This window comes from Carica papaya, chromosome 1 (genome assembly GCF_054855325.1).
Source record: "Carica papaya isolate Zhongbai chromosome 1, ASM5485532v1, whole genome shotgun sequence".
In the NCBI taxonomy this organism is placed as follows: Eukaryota; Viridiplantae; Streptophyta; class Magnoliopsida; order Brassicales; family Caricaceae; genus Carica; species Carica papaya.
This window is the reverse complement of record NC_142309.1, coordinates 7,552,636-7,576,174: the sequence shown is the minus strand read 5'-3', so window position 1 is coordinate 7,576,174 and position 23,539 is coordinate 7,552,636. Positions and strand designations below refer to the sequence as shown.

Below are 23,539 nucleotides of genomic sequence, written 5' to 3'. Positions count from 1 at the left end.
TGGTAAAGTTGTTTGACACATTGTAATATTTGCCCAACTTAAACATATATAAACATAAATGGCAACCTAGTAAATGTTTATAATGCTGTTAAATAATTTAAAAATATAAGTGGGTTTTTGTTGATTTTAATATAACTAATTCTTGTAATGTTTTTAGTAAATGTATAAAGCTCTAACATTCTAATTATTGTAATTAAATCTCTGATTTATTTATTTTTAAAAAATTAATATTAACTTATCTGTTAAAATAAGTAGGTTAAGAGACATGTTAATATTATGTAATAGTCATGTCATAAAAAATTAATGATATAATTATCACATGATTAAAAATTAAATTGAATATATTTATAAAATTTGAGTCGATACATAAAGAAAATATTCGTTGAAATAAATAATATTTGACAGATAAAATATAAATTACGTTAATATACGTAAAAATTCAATCATCAATTTTTATCACATAGTTAGGAACAATACAACTATAAAGATAATATTTAAAGGGTGAAGTTTGAATCTTAAAATAGATGAAAGTTTTTGAATGTAATTTATTAATCTATGGTAAATATGTTTTTATTTTTTATGAAATAATTATTATATGATAATGACGTTTTAAGAATTATTTATTTTATAAAGTGAATTATTAAAATAATTATTTTAAAAAAATTAATTGAAATGTCAAATACGAAATTTAAAAAGGGTAAAAAAAAAATCATGAAACGTTTTATAATTAAGCTCAGAAAATTAACTTTAAAGTTAGTAAAATGGACATTTAAGCATCTTTGAATTAAAATTTTGGAATTTTGTGTCGAATAATAAATTTATTACCTCTTTTTCAGATGAATTTACCCAATTTAAATTATTTATTGGTTTGATCTATTCTGAACCGTTTGATATGTTGAAGGATTCCCGGCCCACATCAAATGTCAGCGATTCGCATAGTGAAACGGTGATTGACAGCGACTCTTTCTTCTTCCCGATGGAATCCTTCTCCTCTATTACCTTCTATTCTATTCTTCCTCTTCAGAATGCGAATTTTGTAAGTTTTTGTCTGAACGATCGTTTCGACCTCCATGTCAGACCCCGATGTCACGATCACTCTGGGACGCTCTGGTCGGGTACTTCTTCTATTTCTATTTGCCTCTATTTGGTTCCCGATGAGCCCTACTTTTATAAATTTTGTATCTACATCTCCGGTTCGCTTTATTCGATTCATAAACAACATATATGTATTTGTATGATATGTATGCATATGAATCTAGGTGGTCAGGAGAGGAGCAACATCGAGGAGTTTGAGTGGACGGAAGCGAACGAATGGACAGAGTCAACCTACTGGTTCGTTTGCCTCAAACAAAAGGTGCGTGGTTCTGCTGCTGCGCAGATTTTTTTTCTTGGCTTGGTGCAAATTTTCTTTTTTCTTTTTAAGTTAGAACATTCTTGGTTTGGTGCATACCTTGAACTTTGCAGTTATTTATTATTTCTATAATGTTGTTAAACTGTAATAACTAGGAGAAAAGACCTTGAATTTTGTTACTTGTTTGTTAGCAAGCTTCAGGAAAGTACCAAAACTTTAAGTAATGTGGATTTACTTTTTCTGCTCCGGGAGAAGTTAAATATTTAGCTGAGTAACTGCTGTTAAGATCAGTTCGTTAATATTCTTTCCAATTTGATGGATTTCTATGAAGCTTATGTAAATTGTCAAATAGCCTTTTTTTCTTTTAAAGTAATTTGCCTTAGGGTCATGAGGAATGTTTTTTTTTTCTTTATGAAAGCAAACCCTTAGCTGTACAGTCACATGCCAATGGAGAGAATTCTTTTCCTTTTTCAACAGGCAACGGGGAAATGGTATCGCGTGGAACTCCCGTGTCAATGTAATAGATGGTAACGATTAATTTGGTTTGGTTTTGTGTATTTCACATTTACCTGGCATTTTTATTCATTTTTCCCCTTTATTCTTACTGTATTGATTTGAGTGAAGCTCCCCAGGTTGGCAAAAATGATCTCAGATTAAAACTGATCCATAAAAGCCTATCTAAGCAAATAGTGGGTGTCAGTAAAGGACAGAGGAGGAAGAAACTGCATGAGAATCTGTTAAAATCATCTCAGTCATGGTCTGGTGTTAGCATGCTGCAACAAAGTCACGAACCGAAGAGAACTAGTATTTTGAGACACATGCCCCCTGAAGAAGTTATATATGATCTTCAAACAGGAGTGTCATTGAGGAAACCTGACTCTGTGCATGAAATGACTGGAAGATGGGCAGGGCTGGGGCCTACTACAATGAAAACTACATCAGGAACATCTGGGCCACATGTACAATATGCATCACCTAGTGGCATGGTGCAGAGAAGTTCACACATGGTATATCTACTTGCTTTATTGTCAAAAATCTCCAAACAGGCAACTAGTGTTTAGTGTCTTCAGATGATCTTTATGCACGTACTTAGTTGAATTTTCTTTTCTTATTTGTGGTACTTTCAACAGGGGGAACAGCCTCTCACAGTTTCAAGCTTTTTGCATTCGCTTGGCTTAGACAAATATGCCATTCTTTTCCGAGCTGAAGAGGTAAGTGCCCTGCTTGTATGAAAAGAACTAAAAGCCATATAAATCATGATTTCAGAAGGCCAATGGAATCTATTTTGGTAATTTTAGTTTGAGCAAAAGCACACGAAAGTTAATAGGCAATTGTATTAGCCTTCTAGAGTGTAACCTAGGAATTTGCAACATTATTTTACATTAAGTAAGGCAAGAGGATATTACTTAGTGAACAGAAATAATGATTTCAGGCTGAGGAGTGGGGCACCTCCCAGGTTTTTTTAACTTTTAGATGTGTTTGTCTGAAATGGTATGAGGAGACTTTTGAACTTAACTTTCGTTTCTGTTTTTTTTTAATTAAAGAAAAGGAAAAGGATATTATATTAATAGGCACCTGGGGTATGCCCGGCCCCGAAGAAAAGGACCAAAACTATTTCAGAAGAACACAAAATGTCAATAAAGGCTCTAAGATCTTGCCCTGACAAGATCATTTCTGGTATTATTAACCCTCTGAAATAGGTTGGTCTGGTTTTCAAATGTCATATAAATGCTTAATCAAAGTCATACGCATAACTGATCATCGAATATGGATTCCCCTTCCTCTGATCATGCAAATCTTTAGAACTTCTCGGTATCTCTGAAACCTGCAACTTACGCTGCTAAGCTCTTGAATGCTTTATGTATAGACCATGTAATTTCAAATAGGTGGAAAGTGAGTCAGAGTAGGAGATATGGTAATAGGAGCTGTAAGGCTGTCGAGAAGAGGAAAATAAGAACTTGAAAATGACCCAAAAAAAAAAAGAAAAACCTGCCCATGTAGATAGGAATATAAGGAAGAAATTGTTGATTAACAAGTTATGAGGAAAGACTCATGCACACTGCATGAGAGTGATCAATAGAAGCCCATATCTTTCTTTTAGCCAGGAAGTTCGGATTTTTTGTTGATTTCCGACATCAAGGTTGGATGCGCATCTAGCACAGAGTGCTTTCTTTAGTTATCAACATGACTTTATGTGCAGTAGATTCTTAATTCTTTATTTCCTTTTTTGTTTACAGGTAGACATGACAGTATTGAAGCAGATGGGAGATGAGGACCTAAAAGAGTTGGGGATACCAATGGTATTATCATTAACTTTTCTATTACAACAAGTTGATCTTGTTTCTATTTGATGACTTGTAACCATTGACTCTATAAATCATGTTTGGCAACCAATAAGTTGGTAACTCGGTTACTAATTACTCAGACAAAGTGGTTAGAAAGCTAATAGATAGACAGTATGATGTTAGCAGGAATTAATTTTTTTGCACCGAGTTTGTTGCTTCTATTTAGTATGAACTGATTTTCCGATATTATGCTTGATTTACAGGGACCAAGGAAGAAGATTCTTATTGCGATGAAGGCCTGTTCAAAACGACATCCACCTTAGCTGCAATACTAGATGTTTATGTAAATGAATTTGTGTGATTTCAGAAGTTAAAAGAGTGTAAGTAACAGGTAATATATTTCAACATTGAGATGAAGATTTGCCGTTGAAGTACTCCAACAATTCTCCTCTTATGCAATACAAATAGTTACTGATTTTTCTTTTTTAACCTGAGGAGGATATATTGGTTGATTTTAATTAATGTTTAAATTAAGTATATTAATCTAGTAAGATTAGCATGTAAATAATTTAAAAATACCAATTTATCTTTTACAGAAGTTGCAAGCTGATATTCTTATAAATAAAATGAACAATACAAAAAACAAGAATTCAACATTGAGACCCAATTGGCATTTAAGAGACTGCGTTTTTGGCTGAACCCTCCATCTAAAAACGATTAACAAGCTTTAACCGAATGTTTACTTGTACTTGTTGGAGATGTAGGACGCCCGCCACAATCTTTCCCATTCCTTAAACCCAAAGCAACCAAAAACTTGTCATTCCATCTCCCATTACCGGCCATCACCGTCGCCTTTAAAGCCTGGTTGCAGGAATGCTCAGCGGGAAACCGGTGCTTGAGGCAGACCTTCAAATGGCAAACCTTGCATGTGCTGGTGTTGGAGAATGTTAACACCTCCTTGCACCGTCTGACCGGACAAACAACCTTTTTCTTCTTGCTCGGATCACAGTCCATAGATTTTTTATGTCTTTCTACCATTAACCTGGCTGAATCTTCGTCAAACCCCGTGGTTTCCAGAGAAGTCGAGCAAATTCCACAAATAACGACTCTCCTGCTATTGTGCTCTGATTTCGGGCACTCGTGAGACTTGTACGATCTGTGTTCTAAACAGAATACCTACAACATATGATTAAATCAATTCATTCAATTCACGCATTGTAATTATCATATATAATTACTCCATTTATTGAATTCCAACAGAATACCTTTTTGCAGCCATCACAATGGAAAGGAAGAAAATCGAGCTGATGACAATCTGGATGCTGGCAATGGTCTCCTAAATCTGGGAAAGCTTCTGTTCCTCCTCCCATGGTGTTGTGTTTTAGATGAAAATTCAGAGAATGATGATTGTTGTTGAGGTTGAAAGACGCAGATTGTATATATAAATAGGTTAGCTTGGGGAGGAAGACAGGAAGAAAAGGCAACCGCCTACCAGAAGAGGAGACGGAAACCTCCTGTGTTTTGGTTTTATTCTTATTAATTATCTTGATGTTTCTAGACTCAAGCCTCACGCGTTCTTCCTATTTTGACTACCCACGTGGATTATATTTTCAAAATCACCCTTTTATTTTCAAAAATCTTTCAAACCAGCCCTTAGCCGTTAGATAGACTTGACACCGTTAATTGAGGTACACATGGCAGCTGATGTGGTTTTTCTCTTTGTACGGGTCACGTGTAAGCCACGTGGACGTCCACGTGACACAACTGAATGAAACCATAACAGGTCCTCTTTTCTCCCTTCGTTCTTCATCTTCTTCCATCAAACGAACCCAGCAAAAAATGGGCCCTAACTTGACAACCCAATTTCATCTTCATCTTCTTCGTTGTGTTTCCCCCCTTCATCACATTAATCTCCTGCATATTTGAAAACTAGAAAAGTGAGGTTGAAACTCTAACACTCCAAGGCCAGGATGACTAAATTTATATTAATAATAATTTTAAAAAATTTAAATTTTAATTTTTTTTAGAATTTTGGGAGAAATATACATTTTGAATGTATTTGAAAGTAATTTTCAAAAGTTATGGTCAAACTATAAATAAAAGAATGATATATTTGAACAGAAAATCGAAAAACATTGGCCAAATCATAAATAAAAAAAATGTGACCACGTGGGACGACAATGTCGGCAACATGACGAACTGTCATGTGCCACGTGACGAACACACCAACACGGTTCCATGCAAGAAGCCACGGGAGCAATCCGCGTGCCAAGCCGATCGAACAGCTCGGGGCCTCTCCTGCGCGCATGAACTGTCAAGATTGATTTCTCGAATAAGCTCGATCGAACAGCCTGCGTGTCTCTAATCAAACGGTCTATATCAATATTCCCATTAGGCGCGATCGAATGGTCATCACCGCTCCACGTGTCCCTGTACGGACAACCCAAATTGAAGCCGGTGAGGTATTTAAACCTTGCTACCTAGCTCCTAAAACCTTAGTCGCCTAGACCATCGGAGAAAAAGAAGAAGGGCGACCGGAAAGCGAACCAGTCGTGGAAGAAGAGGAAGTTGACCATTGTCATCGTCACACCAGAGACCAAATCAATGCCGAAAGGTGAGTTTTTTTTCTTGTTCGCTCTGTCTTTCCATTTTAAACCACCTCAAACCCTTATCGACGTCGAAAAACCAAAGGAGAAGCCAGAAACGGAGGGCGGAGCTCGGCTGAGCCACCGCATCCGAAACAGAAAAACCCCTCCAATGAACTCGAATCCTCTTTCTGTTCCCTTTCATTTTTTTACCATAGGTTATCTAATATATTTTCAGTGCAGGACAATCGAAAGAGGACCGCGACCGCAAGGGAGGAACGGCGGAGTTGTTGTGCTAAAAACTCCAAACTGCTGGTAAGTTTCGATTTTCCTTATATTTTTTTACTAACAGAAGCCACTTAACCCCAAATAATGCAGATTTTCACCCAAAACTAGCCTGACCAGTGCCGGAGCCACCGTAGTCGACGGAACCAGTGCCAGAGCACGGTAGCGACGCCATACTGGAACCCTAAACTAGTCTTCAGGAGAATTTTGACCATTTTTGGCTTTTTTTTACATATTTCCATGATATTTGACGTATGTTTTAATTTTTACAAAAAAATCCAAGAAATTCGAGAACTAGGAACCGCCGTAAAGTATAATGAAAAATGTGGTGTTTCAGACATCAACCCGGAATAAGAATCTCTCACCCTTTCTCCCGTTACGGTTAAATTAAAGTTAAATAAATAATAAATAATAAATAACAAATAGAAAATTATAAATGTTGGCGACCCATTGGTTAATTAAATATAGGTCACCGATGGAGCTAGTAACTGGTAACTGTATAATTGCCCTTAGCTTATTTGTGTTGTCTATCGGTTGTTATATTACTTTAATTACCTATTATTACTTCGCGTACTTTGATTTATTGATTTTAATTACTTTTCTTGTTTATTTAGTTTACTCAATTATTTTCATCTTTATCCGTTAATTCAGTTTTGAAACAAATATCTTAATTACATTTTCTTGAATCACTGGGTTTTAATTTATATCGCCTATTAAATGATCGTTCTATTTTTCTATAATTATGAAGTGTGAGTGTTGCACGTATTTAGTGGCTAGATGATAATGTAAACTTGTACGTGCAGGTAATGTTGTAAAAAATTAAAGGAGCTTACCGAATGTCATGAAAAATGGTTGATGGATTTAGTACATAGGGTAAACCCTGCCGTTGACATTATCCTCAGTCGGACGGGACTGATGAATCCCATAACAGAAGGAGTTAGGAATTGTTTGATTATGCTCATTACTGGACGAGGTATTGAAGCGGTAGTGTATTTGGCGTCTATTACCGGACGAGGTACAGAGACGGTCGATTGATTAATAAAGTGGATATTTGGTCCACGTGTGGTGGGAACCCCTATGGACCTCCAGCGGCACCGGTAAGTAAGTAAAATGATAAATGTTGATTACCATTGGTCTTTCAAAATGTATAATAAAAATTACTGTTCTAATTCTTTCCTTCATAAATGGCATCTGGAAACTTAAAAGTGGGTGTAGAATAAATAGTTTTCAGTTAAATAAATTTACTTAAGAAAAAAAATAAACTTAATTGGTTGTTTTACAATTTCTATAAACTTTTAGTTTTCTGTATTAATGGTAAGACGTTGATATTCTTATTGAGATAGTGTAACTCACCCTTTATTATTAGTCATTTCATATCAAGATGACTAAGACTCGAATCCTAAACAGCAAGAAAACTAAGTAGAAGATTGCCTCTTCACTTACCCAGTTTCTAGTAGAGGATGAACATATTTGTTTTCTTTACTACTCTTTTTTATTTGTCTTCTAAGAGTATTCACGTACTCCTATTATGCATTTTGAGTAAACTGTACAAGAAATGTAACCCTAAACTCTAAATTATTTTTGAGAAAATTATAAATTTCAGTTTTATTTATCTCAGTATTTCTGATTTATATGCTCGAAATGCTAAGTAAGGGTTCGGGCCTTTACAGAAATTTGAAGAAAAAAAAAACCAGAAGTAGGTGAAGCTCGAGTCCAGTGGACACCCGAAACTTTTGAAAACCCAAAGCTACTAGAAACCCGAAATGTTGGTAACCCGTAATTACTTCATGTGAAAATACTTTACAATTATAAACTTTTTTTTTTTTGTAAAAAAGAAAGAAAACACAAGGACCAATATACTTGGATTTAAAAAAAAGGCCCATTCTTGTTTTAATAGATAGAAATTTGTAAAATATCTATTTCATCAAATAAATAGAATTTTATGTTTTAGGAAAACAAAATTAATAATTTATTAGAATAAGAGAGTGGAGAGAGTTATGATTGAGATTGAAAAAGCCCCCATGAGGGTTGGTGCAGCTTTTAGATTTGAAGTTGGACCAATAATTTCAAATTGGCTCCAAAACTAAGATTTTGTTTGAAATGAGAATTTCTATTTATTTTTATTTTTTATTTTTTAAAAAAAAGTAAAGATTGAACGATAATAATTAAACATTTGCTTTACACTCCTAAGCTCAATTACATATTCAATCCTTAAACTTGAGGGATTACAAGTAGGTTATAATTTATTTATTTTATCGTTATTTATCACATTTTTTTTAACGTAATAGAATATATTTATTATATTGACTAAATAAATTCCCACCGTATTTTACTTTTTGTTACCAAATAATATTAGGTTAGAAATTTTATTTTTTATTTAAATAACACATTCTTATTTATTCTTTTAAATGTAAAAAAAAATTCTTATTCGTTGTATAAATCTCTTTAAAATTGACAGTTAAATTCTTTTGATTGAAATAACCCACATTAAATTAAATTTATAAAAAATTCAACAAAGTTTCTTATAAAAATAAATAAATAAATGAAGAAAGGCAATGTTCCTAATTAGACCACTGTGCCCACTTGGCCAGTCTAGCAACGTACTTAACTAACAATGTGCATGACATTTGTAAAGGTAACCCCTCCTCTCCACGTTTTCTAAAACTCTTTTTATGCTTAATATATGTATGTAAACATATTCAATATTTATAAATAATATACGGAGAAATTAGTAGTAATAGAACCAAAAAATTAGTGCCTATATAATGACATATACATCACCACCAAACACCCTTTATTTCTCTGTGCACATTTTGGATTCTATTGCCACATAAATAATTGTATTATACAGTTTGTATACGTGTGTGTGATCGGGACTTGGCTCTCCACATTTGATAATTTTAGATTTAATTTCTTGGAAAAGGAAATCATTGTGAATTATGACCGGAGTATATTTCGGAATACAATGAATTAAAATTATATATTCTTAATTTTTATCTAATTTAGAATATATTGTTCTGATTCATCGTGTAAAATTTTAATTTTTATCAAGAAAATTATTATTATTTTTTTATTAAAAAAAGTTGTGTATTTATAAATTAATCTGAATTGAATTTCAAAATCTTATAGATGCATGAATTTTGTGAAAAAAATATTAACTATACTTTTGGGGGTTATGTTGAGAAAAACACAGAGGAATCCAATAACTTTTGTAAAGCAGTGGGGGGTTGGGAAAGACGTCCAGCCTAGAACACTCCAAAAGTCAACATAATAATTGAATTAATATTTTAAAGAATTAATAAATTAAGGGTCCAAATACTTAGCAATTAAGAAAATAACTAGTATGCAATAATTTGATTTGGTCTGCCAGTGTAAAGTAAACAGGAAACCTCTCCTTTGCATTTAAGTTAAAAAGGGAAAGTAAATGGGACATTGTGAAAGGGATTTAAAATGTTAAAAAACAAAAGGAGCTTTCTCCAGACGTGAAACATATGGTTAAAATAAAGTAAATACTTTTAATATTTATAAAAGTAAATACATTCAGATTTTGACAGTAATCTAAAGTTTATAATTGTCATTCTTTCTTTTTCATTTTTAACTCAATTAAATTACATGTATTCAAAATTAATATACCACAGTTAGCGTTTAGTTTTATTAAAAAATATTAATTTTACATATTTTATTGATCACATATAACATATAACACGAGACACGCAACACTTACAATTCGAACTTAAACTCTCGTATTGAATATATCAAATCTATTAGTTATGAAATATAAAAGTAAAATTAAAAAATATATATATATATGACACACATCAATCGGTTTTTATTTTTTATTTTTACATAATTTTATACATAATGTGATAATTTATTTATTTAAAATTTTAAATTTTAAATTTTAAATTTAATTAATTACAAATTATCTAATAAATAATATTAAACATTAAAACTAGATAATGTGATAGAAGTATGATAATATTATTAGGTGGTTAATTTTTAATTGAGGACAAATTTTTGAATAACTATTAATCACCTATTTTTTCTCACAAATGCAAATCTTCTAAAGAAATAAATATATGATAATTTGTTTACATTTTTATTAGAAATTATCTTATATTTATATGTTTTTTATTTTTTATTTTTTTAAAAGTAAATTACTCTTCATATGAAGTTTGAATCCAATAAGTTGTACAGAAGTAGGCTCTTAAAACAATTAATTAATAATTCACACCGCCTTATTTCCACCGATATATATATATATATATATATATATATTTGCTCAATTTCGTTAACGTAATATAAGCTGTTAGATTTTATCCGCTTAAATATATGTAATTTTATAAAATATTTTATATGTAATTTTAACATGCAACAAGCAATCAATCACGTATACCTTAAAGCGGCCAAGACGAATCATATTCCTTACTTTTCTCTCCTCCTAAAAAACACCTGCTCTGCAACCCCCCTAATCTTTCTCCCAAATCTTTCTTCCTCAACAAACTCCCTTATCCCTCTGTTTTTGCTGCATTACTCATATCCGTTCTCTGTTCCATTTCTCTTCTTCTTCTTCTTCTTTCTTCTTTCTTCTTCATGTTTTTTGTATCTACCTCTTTTCCTCCATAATCATGGAGTTTCGACCCTATTTCCTTTTACATTCCACAATCCCCTCTTCACTTGCTAATTTCATAAAAGCTCCGATATCCATTTAAGAGAAACACCACCACCACCCACAGCCATGGAATTTCGAGAAGCGGTCATGAAGCTAATGGTTCACAAACCACCGCCTGAGCAAACCATCTTCCAGAGAGACAAAAATACTGCCGCAGTTTCTCCCGCCAAGCATAAATGGAAGATCTCCTTGAACAGACCATCTTCATCGGTTTCCTCGAAAACCACACCAGTACAACATACACAGCAGCACCCACCGCAGCAGGGGCAGACCCCTAAAGAGTTTCTTTGTCCTGTTTTTGGGTCTTTAATGGCTGATCCAGTTATTGTCTCTTCAGGCCATACTTTCGAGCGAGCCTGCGTTCAAGCCTGCAAAACCCTGGGCTTCTCCCCTACAACTGCGGACGCTATCCCACCTGATTTCTCCAACGTCATTCCTAATCTCGCTCTTAAATCTGCCATTCTTAACTGGTGCAGTAATCGTTCTCTTGAACCCCCTAAACCCCTTGATTCTTCCTCGGCGGAGAAGCTTGTCCGTACATTAATTGACTCACAGAAGCCGAAACCTGATACGCATCGGAAGAAGAAAGACCTTAAAGTATCCGCTTCAGAGAAAGAGCTCATTCAAGGAATTGCAACTAATCCTTCGGTGAGAGATAACCACGCTTCAACAGAAGTGACTCGGCGCCCGACTCACTTCTACTCGAGTTCTGACGAGTCGGTCAAGTCGACCCTGCCTCTGCAACTTGCGACTCGACCGAGTTGCTATTCGTCTTCATCTTCATCAGAGATGGAAATCCTAAATCCTAATTCCAAAGAAGAAGAAGAAGAAGAAGAAGATTTTGTTACGAAACTTAAGAGTCCACAAGTGTGTGAGATTGAAGATGCATTGACTTCACTGAGAAAGATGACCAGGACACGAGAGGAAAGCAGAGCCCGTCTCTGCACTCCTCAGTTATTATCAGCCCTACGATCTCTGATCATCTCGAGGTACACCGTAATTGAGGTGAACTCGGTCGCATTATTAGTAAACTTATCTCTAGAAAAATCCAACAAGGTGAAGATCGTACGGTCAGGAATAGTCCCACCGTTGATCAACGTGTTGAAGGGAGGATCCCCTGAGGCGCAAGAACACGCTTCCGGTGCTCTCTTCAGCTTAGCCCTCGATGACGAAAACAAGACCGCAATTGGCGTACTAGGTGCATTGCAACCTCTTCTTCACTTACTACGATCCGAGAGCAAGCGGACTCGGCAAGACTCCGCCTTGGCTCTTTACCATCTCTCTTTAGTTCAAAGCAACAGAAGTAAATTGGTGAAACTGGGTAGTGTACCGGTCCTGATAAACATGTTGAGGTCGGGTCATATGCGGGGTCGGGTTCTGTTGATACTCTGCAACTTGGCTTCGTGTTGGGAAGGGCGAACGGCTGTGTTAGACTCGGGTGGAGTGGAGTGCCTGATGAGGATCCTAAGAGGGGAGAATTTGGAGGAGTCGGCTCGGGAAAGTTGTGTAGCGGTGCTGTACGGGTTGAGCCATGTGGGGTTGAGGTTTAAGGGTTTGGCCATGGCGGCCGGAGGGGCAGAGGTATTGCGGAAGGTGGAGAGGACAGGGAGCGAGCGGGGGAGAGAGAAGGCGAGGAAGATGTTAGAGATGATGAGAAGGAGAAAGGAGATGGAGGAGACGGTGGAAGAAGTGGACTGGGAGGAATTGCTTGACTCGGGATTGATGAGTCGGAGTCGGGTCAGACCGGAAGGGTCAAGTGTGAACTCATCGGAGTTTTGAACCGAGTAATATTGGATATTTTTTCTTCTCATTTTAATTCTTTTTTTTTTATATATATATAAAAAAAAAAGTATTTTATTTGGAGTCGGGGTGTATTTAACTTTTCCATTAAAAATAGAATTTTGGTGGTTTTATTAAAAAAAAAAAAAAAAAAAAAAGAAGAAGAAGGGAGAATTGTAAAGTGGTGTGTAAATGAAGTGAGAAGAATTGATTCCCGAGAAAAGAAGGTTTTTAAAAATAACATTTACTTTTTATTCATACCTTCAAGAAACTACAAAATATAATTTCTCGAATATTATTATGTTAATTATGATTTTAAATGATTAATTTATTTTCTCTCTCTTTATATGCTTTTTTCGTCCTGGTTCATTGATTTCTTATGATGATTTTCCATTGAAAAAAAACTGTTTTTCTCAATTAATTGAGTTTCATTCAAATTGTTTAAAATTACAAAAAAAAAAAAAAAAAGTAGTCAAGTAAGTTACCTTCAACACTCCAATAGCTCTTTAATGCACTTATTATAAATATTTAAATTTATTTTATCAATTCGAATTATATTATAAGGTCTATAAATAAAGGTAAAATCATAATACAAAATAATTATTTAGATATTCTAAATTGATCTACAGTATTAGACTCAAATGAAAATTCTGAAACTATTCTTCATTCCCTTTAATCTCCTAACATTTTTTCTATTTTTCCCATCTCTACCTCTACCCCCTCAACCGTACATAATTAATCTTACCTTTTTCAAATTACCTGCGATAAAAAAGATCAAAATTTTTCCTAATCTAAAGTATGAAAATTTGTATGGCTTTCTTGATAGATCTCTACCCTCTCTGCCAAAAACATTTATCTCTACGGATGGATTCTTAATTATCAATATTTCATTCACAGATCGAAGTAACAACATAGTAATCAAATGAATTTTGAATTTAGTCTCTAAAGAAAGTTTTTATGATATCATCATTTCGGGCTATGCACATTAGATATAGAATGACATGAAGGATCAATTTTAGTAGAATAATGATTCTTGTAACTTTCAGCTTCGACATGATAAATTGACTAATCATACACAACATAGAAACTCTATGAATGTTTACTTCATAAAGGTAAAGACATCATGAGAAGAATTAATCAATTTCATACCAATGTACTTATGGTAAAATGCACATGTGGAGTTGCTAAGATAAATATATACTTTCAAATGGAATATATAATGTCTTTCCCCATGGGATAAAATTAGCTGCTTAAATCAGGGGCCAATAATTGATATTGGTCCAATCCCCTGCATTATCAAAAGCATTTTCTTCAGTTTCTTAAGAAAAGTGTGAAAAAGTTATTAGTTTTCATAATGGTTCTCATTTAGTAAGTAAAAATGAGTTTTTTGATTAAGTCAGATTATCACAAGAGATTTAACTTTGATGGATTTAGAATGGTTCTCTTTAATTGTAATTTACATGGACATATAATAGACAAGTGTTACAAAATCAATAGTTACTGGTATTTATACAATTAAAGACAAAAGTGACAAATTGCTTTTATAAATCAAGTTTCTATAACTGTATCTACTAACCGGCTTCCTGTTCATTTTGGTATTACTGATAAACAAGGTCCAAATTTAATTGGTAGTTTTATTTGTACTCTCAGTTATCATGAGCACTAACAATTGATGACCTTGTTGTCTAATCATTTGACTTAATTTGTTAAGAATAATGACAATAATGGTGGTTTTACTTCGTATATATAGCAATTGTTGGTATATGTATGCGTGTTTCTCAAAATGTGAGGTTTAAGAAAAGATAAAAAGTAATTCCTACACTTCTAGGCACATTTGCTCAAATGCAAATGTTTTTATTTCATTATACTTTCACTTGGCCGAATAATACATACATTAGCGTTTAGTTATATGGTGATATTTAACTCACTCCAAGCTTGCTTGTTAAAAAAGTGTTGTTTCTTTTGCAATTTATATTGATATATTGTCTATTAGCGTACTTATTAATTATACACATCTCATAATATTTTATTTCTTGATCATTTTCTGATCTAGGATCATCACAACAAAAAGATGATTAGTAATAGTAACAAAATAGAATATTTGAATATTTTTCATATTGCTGGTATTGATAATTTTTATATATTAATTTTATCCCGTCAAAATAAAATAAATAATTAAAATAATAATAATATAGCAACAGACAATGATAATAAAAAATTTGGTGATGTGATGAGTGGAAAAATTGAATTAGTCCATGTCATTTATTATTATTATTATACTATATTTTGACTTATTTTTCTTTTATTTTTATTTTTATTTCAACGAAGATGGAATAAAAAGAGGAATGAAGAAGGAAAAGATAGGAAAAAGGGAAAAAGAAAAAAGACAAAAAATTTGAGGAGAAAAGGACAAAAATGGGAAAAAGAAAGAAAATTAAAGAGGAAAAGAACAAAAAAGAAAAAGAGAAGAAGAAAAAAAGTGAGAAATAGAAAGAGGAAAAAGACTTAAAATAAAGGGATGGACCATGCCACTGTAGTCTGTTTTAATTTCACTAGAAAGACTTATTTCAAACAGCTTCATTTTCTTCATCCTTTCATTTTAGACATTGCATGTCGAAAGATTAAAGATGAAGAAGTAAAAGATTATTGATGAGTCGGCTTACCGACTCGTTGGAGAATAAGGAGGAAACACCAAAGCAGAGGATTCTTTTTTAAGGTGAAGCTGAGAGTTCATTAATTCCCAATCAAGAGAAGCATAAAGGAACAAGAAAAGTGTTCATTTACACAGAAAGTAACTTACATGTTTTACTTAATAAACAATAAAAATTAGATGGAGCAACAAGTATTATACCTAAAACTTTGAATGAAGCCCCTTCCTATTTCATACACTTCCAATTTAAGGAACCAAACACAAGCTTGACACAACAAAAGATTAATGGAAAATACGAACGCTCCTCCATTTTTACAGGACCCATGAAAGAAAGACGTTGTTAAACCCTAATATTCCCCTTTTCTCTCTCTTTTGTCATTCAACCCGTTCCCGTTCCTCCCTCACAAACATCTTCTTTCTCTTCTGCCTGTCACGTCTCAAGTTTGGGATTTTCTCTCTTCTGCCCATCATTGAAAATTTATTAAGACATATTCATTCAAAATTTTTGCATGATACAAAGTAGCTAAATTCTAATTTAATTACTAATGTTTGCACATTTGTGCTATCAATGATATAACATTTTGTCATATTCAACAAAAGGCATGACATATTTAATTGTGTTCAATCAAGATCTCTCACTAATTGAATAGTGTAACATTGTTAACCTTCTTGTCACATGGCATGCTATGTCCTTCATAATATATCATTAAATTGTATATTAATAACTGAAATTGAACTTTAGTAAATAACATGGTTATTTATCTTTAATGTATAAATATATTTTGTACTTAAGAATAACAGTATGATGAGTACAGAATACGGGACCCCTCCCCTATTCCCACCTTATCAGTCTATTACCATCTAATGTTCTTAACTTAAAAAATTCGGAATGAATAGAAAAATCTTCTTCTATCTCGACCTTGAGTGAGACATTTATCTCAATATTTATTACATCAATTCAGTTCACATATTTAACTATAAATTTTATTAAATTATAAAAATTTAAGGTTAATTTAAAAAAAAATTATAAATTTAATCAAAATATCAAGTAAATTATAAGGTTTTTACACTGAATAATATCCATTTTCACCTTATTGCCGTCTTCTACTTTGTTGAATTGCTGGATTGGCATAACTAGTTACGATTGGATGAAGATAAACAACTTGAAATTATTGATGTTTAAAGTTTGACTTGACTCAAATCAATATTTTAATTACTTTCGAAAATCTATATAAACATTTAATTATTCAAACTTTTATTGTGTTTGTATTGATTATTTATAGAATTGAATCTGCCATCTTTTACCAAAAATAATCAATTGGACCAACCCAAACGAAGATCAGTAGAGCCTCAATTAATGTGCAAAATGGAAATTATCACCAACAAGCTCACCCTTTCTACTTTTACTTGCATGATGCAGAAATTTTTTACTCTGAAATAATTTAATTATGATATAATAATAATTAATAAGTCAACAAGGATTATCTTCGTTTGATAAGGTAGAGGAAATTTGTGCTCATGTGGTTCCCAATTTCAATCTCACTGACAGCAGCAAATGAGATCCGCGTCAGTAGGAAATGGAAGATTACTTGCAGCGTCCGTGGTGACTTTTTCCAGTTATTTTATTAAATAAGTAAAATACTTATATATCAATGATAATACAAGTTTTTAGTGAGAATATATATAATATAACGAGTACACGTGAGAAATATAATCTACAAATTCGTATCTAAAATCTGGTTTCTACACTGATTTTATACGAACAATGTCATCTGTGTATTGATTTGCTTACAAGATTAGGAGACCATTTGAGATTTATCCATTATTAGAAATATCTATTGAGGGAAGAAACTTCAACCTCCGAAGTTGCCTGGTGATTTCTATACATTTTCTATATATACCAGAGCTTTATATATATACACACACACACACACACACACACACACACACACCACAGGCTGTACATGCAAGTCGCTCAAGTAATCTAACTATGATAAAACAAGATCGGAAGAAGAAAAAATATGGTTTGAAATGTCAAGCTAATTAAGACATTACTTAGAATTTTCATAGATATTTATGACTACAAATACAGCAAGTATTCCAGCATTAGAAGGTAAGAAAAGAGATTAGAAGAAGAAGAAGAAAAAGAAGTGAAATGGCGAGAGAGTTGGCCTATGTTAGTGACAAAGGCAATGGAGGTGCAGGTTTTGTGATGAACAACTTTGCAGGTGGAGGCCTCTTCTTGCTTTTCATGGTGCTTGTCTCTCTCTCGCCTGTGTCATTGGTCGTCTTCATTTTGCGGCGACAATGATGATCACAAACCCCGCAAAAGATTTTCTGGTGGCGGCGGCGGGGAAGGAGGTTGCTGAGAACCAGGCTATTGAATTCAGTATCAATTTGAACTCTGCATTTGCAGTTCAAGGTTCTATATATCCGCTTGTATCATCATCCCCTGGCATTTACATACAATAATAATAATAACTAATAATGGATTGAGAGGGTCATATGGGCCGGGGATGAAACCTTTTTGCATTTCAGAATTCACTTTACAAAAATTTTTTACCTTGTTTTTTTGTTTTTGTTTTATTTTCAGGTGTTGATGAAATTAAAACTTAAAATTAGAAAATAAAAATTGATTGATTATTAATTAATAAATATAATTTTAATATATTAATAAAACTTTGGTCAGCAGTAACTTTTTATTTACCATTTAAAGTTATGCAAAAGAATATATATATATATATCTCGCCAGTTCTTTTTTGACCTTGGCATTGGCTTTTAATAATTTTGAAGTTCTTTCCCTTCAAAATGGGTTTAAAACTAATGTAGAATTATAGAAATTCGATACAATTTAAATATATTATTCTAATTCCAAATAAAATTCAAATACAAAAAATATATATATTTTTTGTATGAACTTAATTTTGTATTTAGAAACAAATTCTATATCATCTCTGAATTTATACCAAACATAGAGAAAAAAGTAATTGAGTGGATGAAAAAAATTGACCCACACAAAACAATGTTTTGGCAAAAGATAATAATACCCAAAAGCATTGTAAATGGCAAGCACCATCAATCTGCTTTCAGAAAACTCATTGATCAAACTTCATCATCAACCAGCTGTATTGTGTTACATAGAAACTCCATTTGGCTTTGCACAACTTTAATTATTATGATTTTTTTTAAAAAAAAATTAGTATTAAGATTATAAAATAAAGTTTATATTGGCAAGAGGGCCACGAAAATTATTCTTGGAAGCCCATTTGGCAATTTCTTAAAAATATTATTATTCAATTCATACAACACAAATAATTTCTTAAAAAGCATTTGATTTCACTTTTATCAAAGACCCAAAAAAAAAAAAAAATAAAAAAACAGATTTTGTTAGAATTATAATTTTGTAATTGAATTTGCAAAATTTCAACCAAAACAACACTTAACGCCTAATATTATTAAACTAAACATGATTATAATACACTAAAATCTTATATTAAACACAATTTTTCTTCTCAAATCTCAAAGCACTTTTACCCCCCTTCCCCCCAGACACCGAGGATGAGACAAAACTCAACTGAATCCATCAAAATAAAACTATCCATCAGCGAATCCAATTTCACAAAGCATATTTTCTCTTTCCTTTCTCATTATTATATTCTCCAAAACGTGAGTTGCAAGCTCCTCTCTCGTGTTTCTACGAACACGCTTTTCTATGACAAATCTCTTAACTCACAAAATTCACCTCCCCTTCAAGAAGACCTCAATTGGAGAAATAGATAACCAGAGGAGGAGAATCTGCAATCTAATCAGAACAAGCGAAAGGAAAGTTGCCAAGAAGATTAGATACGACCCACAACACATAACCAGTAAATAAATATATGTATAATTCTTAAGCTTTTGATATGATTATTGGTACAGACAAGTATAAATATAATGAACCCAGATCCTCCCAACCCAAAAAGAATCCACCTTAATCCACCAAACCACCGGAAACAATAAAATCAATGGACACAAAAACAGACCTCAAATTTAGTTGATGGCGTCACACCTGCGCCTGATCTCCCCTCTCCTCCCGGTCTTCACTCCATAAAGGCTGAGTTTCTGCATCGCTCGAGCAAAATCCTGGAAAAACTTTGCCTGATCTTTGGCGTACAATTCCACGAGTTCTCTCGTCCTCGGGTCACCGTAAAGCCCGTGATCCGACTCCAAGAGCCCCAGACCCTTGGGCAGGTTCTGGAAATACAGATTGTCGAACTTGTTGGGTGTCATTATATCGTTGAACACCGATAGGGTCGGGTCCTTGGGATAACCAGCACAGGCTTTCTGCAATCCGGCCGCGAATCTCGGGTTGTAATGGCTATCGTTCCCGATTCGGGAGCTGAACTCCTTGCAGTGCGAGAACCCGACGGTGTGGGCGCCGCTCAGAGCTACCATCTCCTGGACACTGAACCCGCGGGAAGCGAAGAGGTCGATGAGTTGGGAAATGGGCATCGAAGGAAGGGGGAGTCTATTTCGGATGAGACGGGACTGGGAGACGCGGCCGTCCTTACGACCCAAAACGACACCGTAGTAGGGACCTCCAAGCATTGTGAGGAGGTCACGGGTGGCAACGGCGAGGATGTCGGCGCAGGAAACAGTGTTGGGGCAAGCAAGCTCGAGGGCGGTCTTGGCTCGGACGATAACGTCGAAGGCATCTCCGGGGAGAGATAGGTTGATGTCGGCGTCGCGCTCGGCGGTGCTGAAGGGAGTGGAGGAGATAAGAACAGAGGCGTCGCAGCCGTTGGCAATGCAATCATGAAAAAAGAGGCGGAGAGTTCCGGCGGCGGTGGTGGGGCTAGTGATCTGCTTGTTGGTTATAATATCTTGCATGATCTCGTTGAATCTCGGGCACGATTTGGCGTAGTAGTCGGTGGTTAGCCTGGATTCAGCCAGCGACGCCATGGACATCAGCTGGAAGAAACAAATCACACCCATCACCAACAGAAAAGACGGTGCTGATCTTTTCGCCGTCGCCATTGCTTCAGTTTCCGTGAAAACCAACTCAGAGAGAGAGAGAGAGGGTGAGTGAGTGAAAGAGAAGAAGAGATAAGAAGGGGGTTTTTTAGGTGAAAGCTTGAAGTCTGGGAGGGGAGTGAGTTAATGCAAGGGTTTTACAGTTGTTCATTTTTATCTCAGTGGTAGCGTAGAGACACGCGCCGTTGTCTGGGCCAGCCGCTCCGTGATTTGTGGCCCAGTTCTGGATGCAGTAGGTTCGTCGTTGTGGCGTGTTTCGTCCTCTAAGGGGTAAACGGTGTCGTTTGTTGACACGTACCCGCTAGATTTGATTTTATTGTTTTTCAAAAGTACAACCTGTAATATAGGGTGAAAGTATGTTAGTGTTAATTAAAAAAATTGAGTTCAATTTTTGAACTAGTTGGTTTAATTATAATAAAAGAATTAATTTATAGCATAACGAAATTACAGAGTCCAATTAATAGTTAATTAAAAATCTATTTTATATAAATATGTGGGCTCAGGTGTTTTAGTAGATTTTTTATTTTCGTCTTTCGGTGAAAAGCAAATTTGGAGGATATTATGTATATATATAATATTTTGATTGAATTTTTTCTATTTAAAAATATTTGATTTGTGAATATTATTATTTAAATAGTTGAAGTTGGTAAAGACGCAATTGATATATATTTGCCGCGTATTACGTTAAGCTGTTCACATGAAAGAGCACGTTCCTTGGCCACTTACAACTCATATCCAAAGACCTTTATGAACTCAAGCATTACATCCAATGTCATTAATGTCTTTTGTGTTATAATTTGTTATATAAATTAATAATTTGCGGTTTGATCATATGATAGGTAGGTTGCACAATGAGTAACTGTTCCATAATTTCTACACTTTATTTTTATAATAATTAATTTAAAAAATATATAAATGAGATCATCGTAATAATATATAATTTTACTTTTTTTTTAAATTAGATAATATTTTTTAAAAAAACAAATACGTCTACATTTGGTGACAAGATGGACCGATGTAGCCTTAATATGATTTACACTTTCATATTTGTATATTCGAGTTAATTTTGATGTTTGATATCCTTTTCTTTGGGTTACTTTAATTTCATTGCATGAATGACATTATCTATTTAAATTTTAGTATGAGCACTTACTTTTATAATACTATTTGTGTGGTCGAATAAGACATACACTTGTGAGCTGCTAGAGCATTTTTCTTTGAGCTGCTAGAATAATAACTGTTTTAATTTTTTCTAATATTGCTAAAAGTACATATATCATAATAGTCGATATTGTAGTTTTGTTTGAAGTATTTTGCTATAATTCTTGCTTTATATTTCTAACTGAGCTGTTATAATTCAATTTAATTTCGTAAATCTATTTAACACTGATTACTTCACAATCTTATATTCAATCTACTAATTCCTAAATATTATTTTTTTTTATCATATGAATTTCATTTTTTATTGTTTTTACCTAATTATGTTATTTCTCAACTTTTTAAGAATTTTATGACTCAATAGTTGAGAAATTACATGACTCATAATTTTTTGTTAGGCTTCTTATATGTCTTAAAGTTAATTTTAAAGCAGTCGACTCTTCTCTTATATTTCTACTAGAATTTGGGCTTAAATTTGAACTAGATCCATCTTGTCTTTAAGTGTTATTTTGATCATGTGGTTCAATTATTGGAGCAATTAACTGACCCAATGAAATAATAGTTGGTGATGACTACTTTTCTTGAACCTTCTCTTCTTTCTAATTCTAGAAAGTATTCTCATTGAATATGACATCTCTAGTAATTTTAAGCTTTTTTTTTCCCCCAAATTGTACACCTTGTACCATTTTGTGTCATCATTATAACTAACAAAAATAAATCTTTTATTTTTATTATTAAATGCAATCAAAAATCTTAATGTGACTGATATGATTTGATAGTGTTTTATGCTTCAATTAGAATTTGATTTTGTCAGACTTCTATTCAATTTATATATTGTTGTAAACATATTTTTCTCCTTAATCATCAATCTAGCCATCTTGACAATCGTTCAATTTTTTCTCTTAGTGATATCATTTTATTAAGGAGTATAAATTGTTGTCAACTATATCTGAATATCTTATTCTTCACAAGAACAATAAAAATTCTTCAAGGCAAACTCACCGTCTTGATTAGTTAGTAATATTTTGATTTTTCGTCATGACCTTAAACTTCTCGAACATTTCAAAAATCTCTAACTCCTCTTTTAAAAAATACACTCATGTCATCCTTATATAGTTATTAATAAAAACTAGAAAATATTAGCTATAGTCTTGTGATGGTGTATGCATATTTTCGTATTATGTCATTATGCACTGTCTCAAGAGGTGCGCGTGCTTGCTAAGACCCTCTAGATGGAAAAGATGATCGATGTTGCTCGTCAAAAGTACATCATTCACGAGTGCTCAAATTTATATTGACGAATGATAGACCTTAAACTATATTTTTTAAACTCTTAATAGCTTTAGAACATTATAGCTGAAATGATCGAAACCTTTTGTTGGTAAGTCTATAAGCAGTTTGCTACCTCACTTTAATGTCAATTCTGAAGCATGACTGATTTGCAGCAGACAGTTTATTCAAAATTATAGCGTAACTAGTAATTAATTTTTGTAATCTCCAAATAAAATTTACATATATAAATACAAATTTATAAAAAGAAATTCAGAAACAAACAAAATTTATAAAGAAGTTTCACAGTAATATACAAGCACGTCTTGCTTGCAACTAAAGTGAAAAATTCTAGAAGAAGTTCCCTGGCGTTGGAGGTTATAATGGCAAGGAAGACGATAATGGGGTCTGGAGACAGCAGGGAAATTGCAATCAATTTTATTATTATTATTATTATTATTAAAGAAATGTTAATAGGAAGAATGAAAATAG

At 33.4% G+C, this 23,539-nt stretch overlaps 4 protein-coding genes across 4 annotated transcripts; 2 read left to right on the top strand and 2 right to left on the bottom strand.

Annotated features, from left to right (window-relative positions):
* The first annotated feature begins 950 nt into the window (after nt 1-950).
* Nucleotides 951-4,125, top strand: LOC110820271 (uncharacterized). Its single transcript, XM_022049709.2, has 7 exons — nt 951-1,115; nt 1,260-1,354; nt 1,829-1,878; nt 1,976-2,358; nt 2,482-2,562; nt 3,589-3,651; nt 3,900-4,125. The coding sequence occupies exons 1-7, from the start codon at nt 1,071-1,073 to the stop codon at nt 3,957-3,959; spliced, it is 777 nt and encodes a 258-aa protein (XP_021905401.2). The 5' UTR covers nt 951-1,070; the 3' UTR covers nt 3,960-4,125.
* A 64-nt stretch (nt 4,126-4,189) lies between these two features.
* Nucleotides 4,190-5,150, bottom strand: PMZ (zinc finger (AN1-like) family protein). The gene is made up of 2 exons (XM_022049710.2): nt 4,902-5,150; nt 4,190-4,812 (listed from the first exon to the last, which is right to left on the bottom strand). The coding sequence occupies exons 1-2, from the start codon at nt 5,004-5,006 to the stop codon at nt 4,354-4,356; spliced, it is 564 nt and encodes a 187-aa protein (XP_021905402.1). The 5' UTR covers nt 5,007-5,150; the 3' UTR covers nt 4,190-4,353.
* Nucleotides 5,151-11,101: 5,951 nt separating this feature from the next.
* LOC110820279 (RING/U-box superfamily protein with ARM repeat domain-containing protein) lies at nt 11,102-13,041 on the top strand. Its single transcript, XM_022049717.2, has one exon. It carries the CDS (start codon nt 11,245-11,247, stop codon nt 12,955-12,957), a length of 1,713 nt encoding a protein of 570 aa, XP_021905409.2. The 5' UTR covers nt 11,102-11,244; the 3' UTR covers nt 12,958-13,041.
* Nucleotides 13,042-19,028: 5,987 nt separating this feature from the next.
* On the bottom strand, nt 19,029-20,847 carry LOC110820211 (Peroxidase superfamily protein). Its single transcript, XM_088217519.1, has 2 exons — nt 19,630-20,847; nt 19,029-19,409 (listed from the first exon to the last, which is right to left on the bottom strand). The coding sequence occupies exon 1, from the start codon at nt 20,621-20,623 to the stop codon at nt 19,637-19,639; it is 987 nt and encodes a 328-aa protein (XP_088073645.1). The 5' UTR covers nt 20,624-20,847; the 3' UTR covers nt 19,029-19,409; nt 19,630-19,636.
* Between the last annotated feature and the right edge of the window lie 2,692 nt (nt 20,848-23,539).

Bases quoted from the DNA above. Each gene is read 5' to 3' on its own strand.
- LOC110820279 (XM_022049717.2), top strand. From the start codon at position 11,245: ATGGAATTTCGAGAAGCGGTCATGAAGCTAATGGTTCACAAACCACCG.
- LOC110820211 (XM_088217519.1), bottom strand. From the start codon at position 20,623: ATGGCGACGGCGAAAAGATCAGCACCGTCTTTTCTGTTGGTGATGGGT.
- LOC110820271 (XM_022049709.2), top strand. From the start codon at position 1,071: ATGTCAGACCCCGATGTCACGATCACTCTGGGACGCTCTGGTCGG. The intron at 2,359-2,481 runs GTATATCTACTT...TACTTTCAACAG, and splicing joins TGCAGAGAAGTTCACACATG to GGGGAACAGCCTCTCACAGT. The intron at 2,563-3,588 runs GTAAGTGCCCTG...TTTTGTTTACAG, and splicing joins TTCTTTTCCGAGCTGAAGAG to GTAGACATGACAGTATTGAA.
- PMZ (XM_022049710.2), bottom strand. From the start codon at position 5,006: ATGGGAGGAGGAACAGAAGCTTTCCCAGATTTAGGAGACCATTGCCAG. The intron at 4,813-4,901 runs GTATTCTGTTGG...CATATGTTGTAG, and splicing joins ATTGTGATGGCTGCAAAAAG to GTATTCTGTTTAGAACACAG.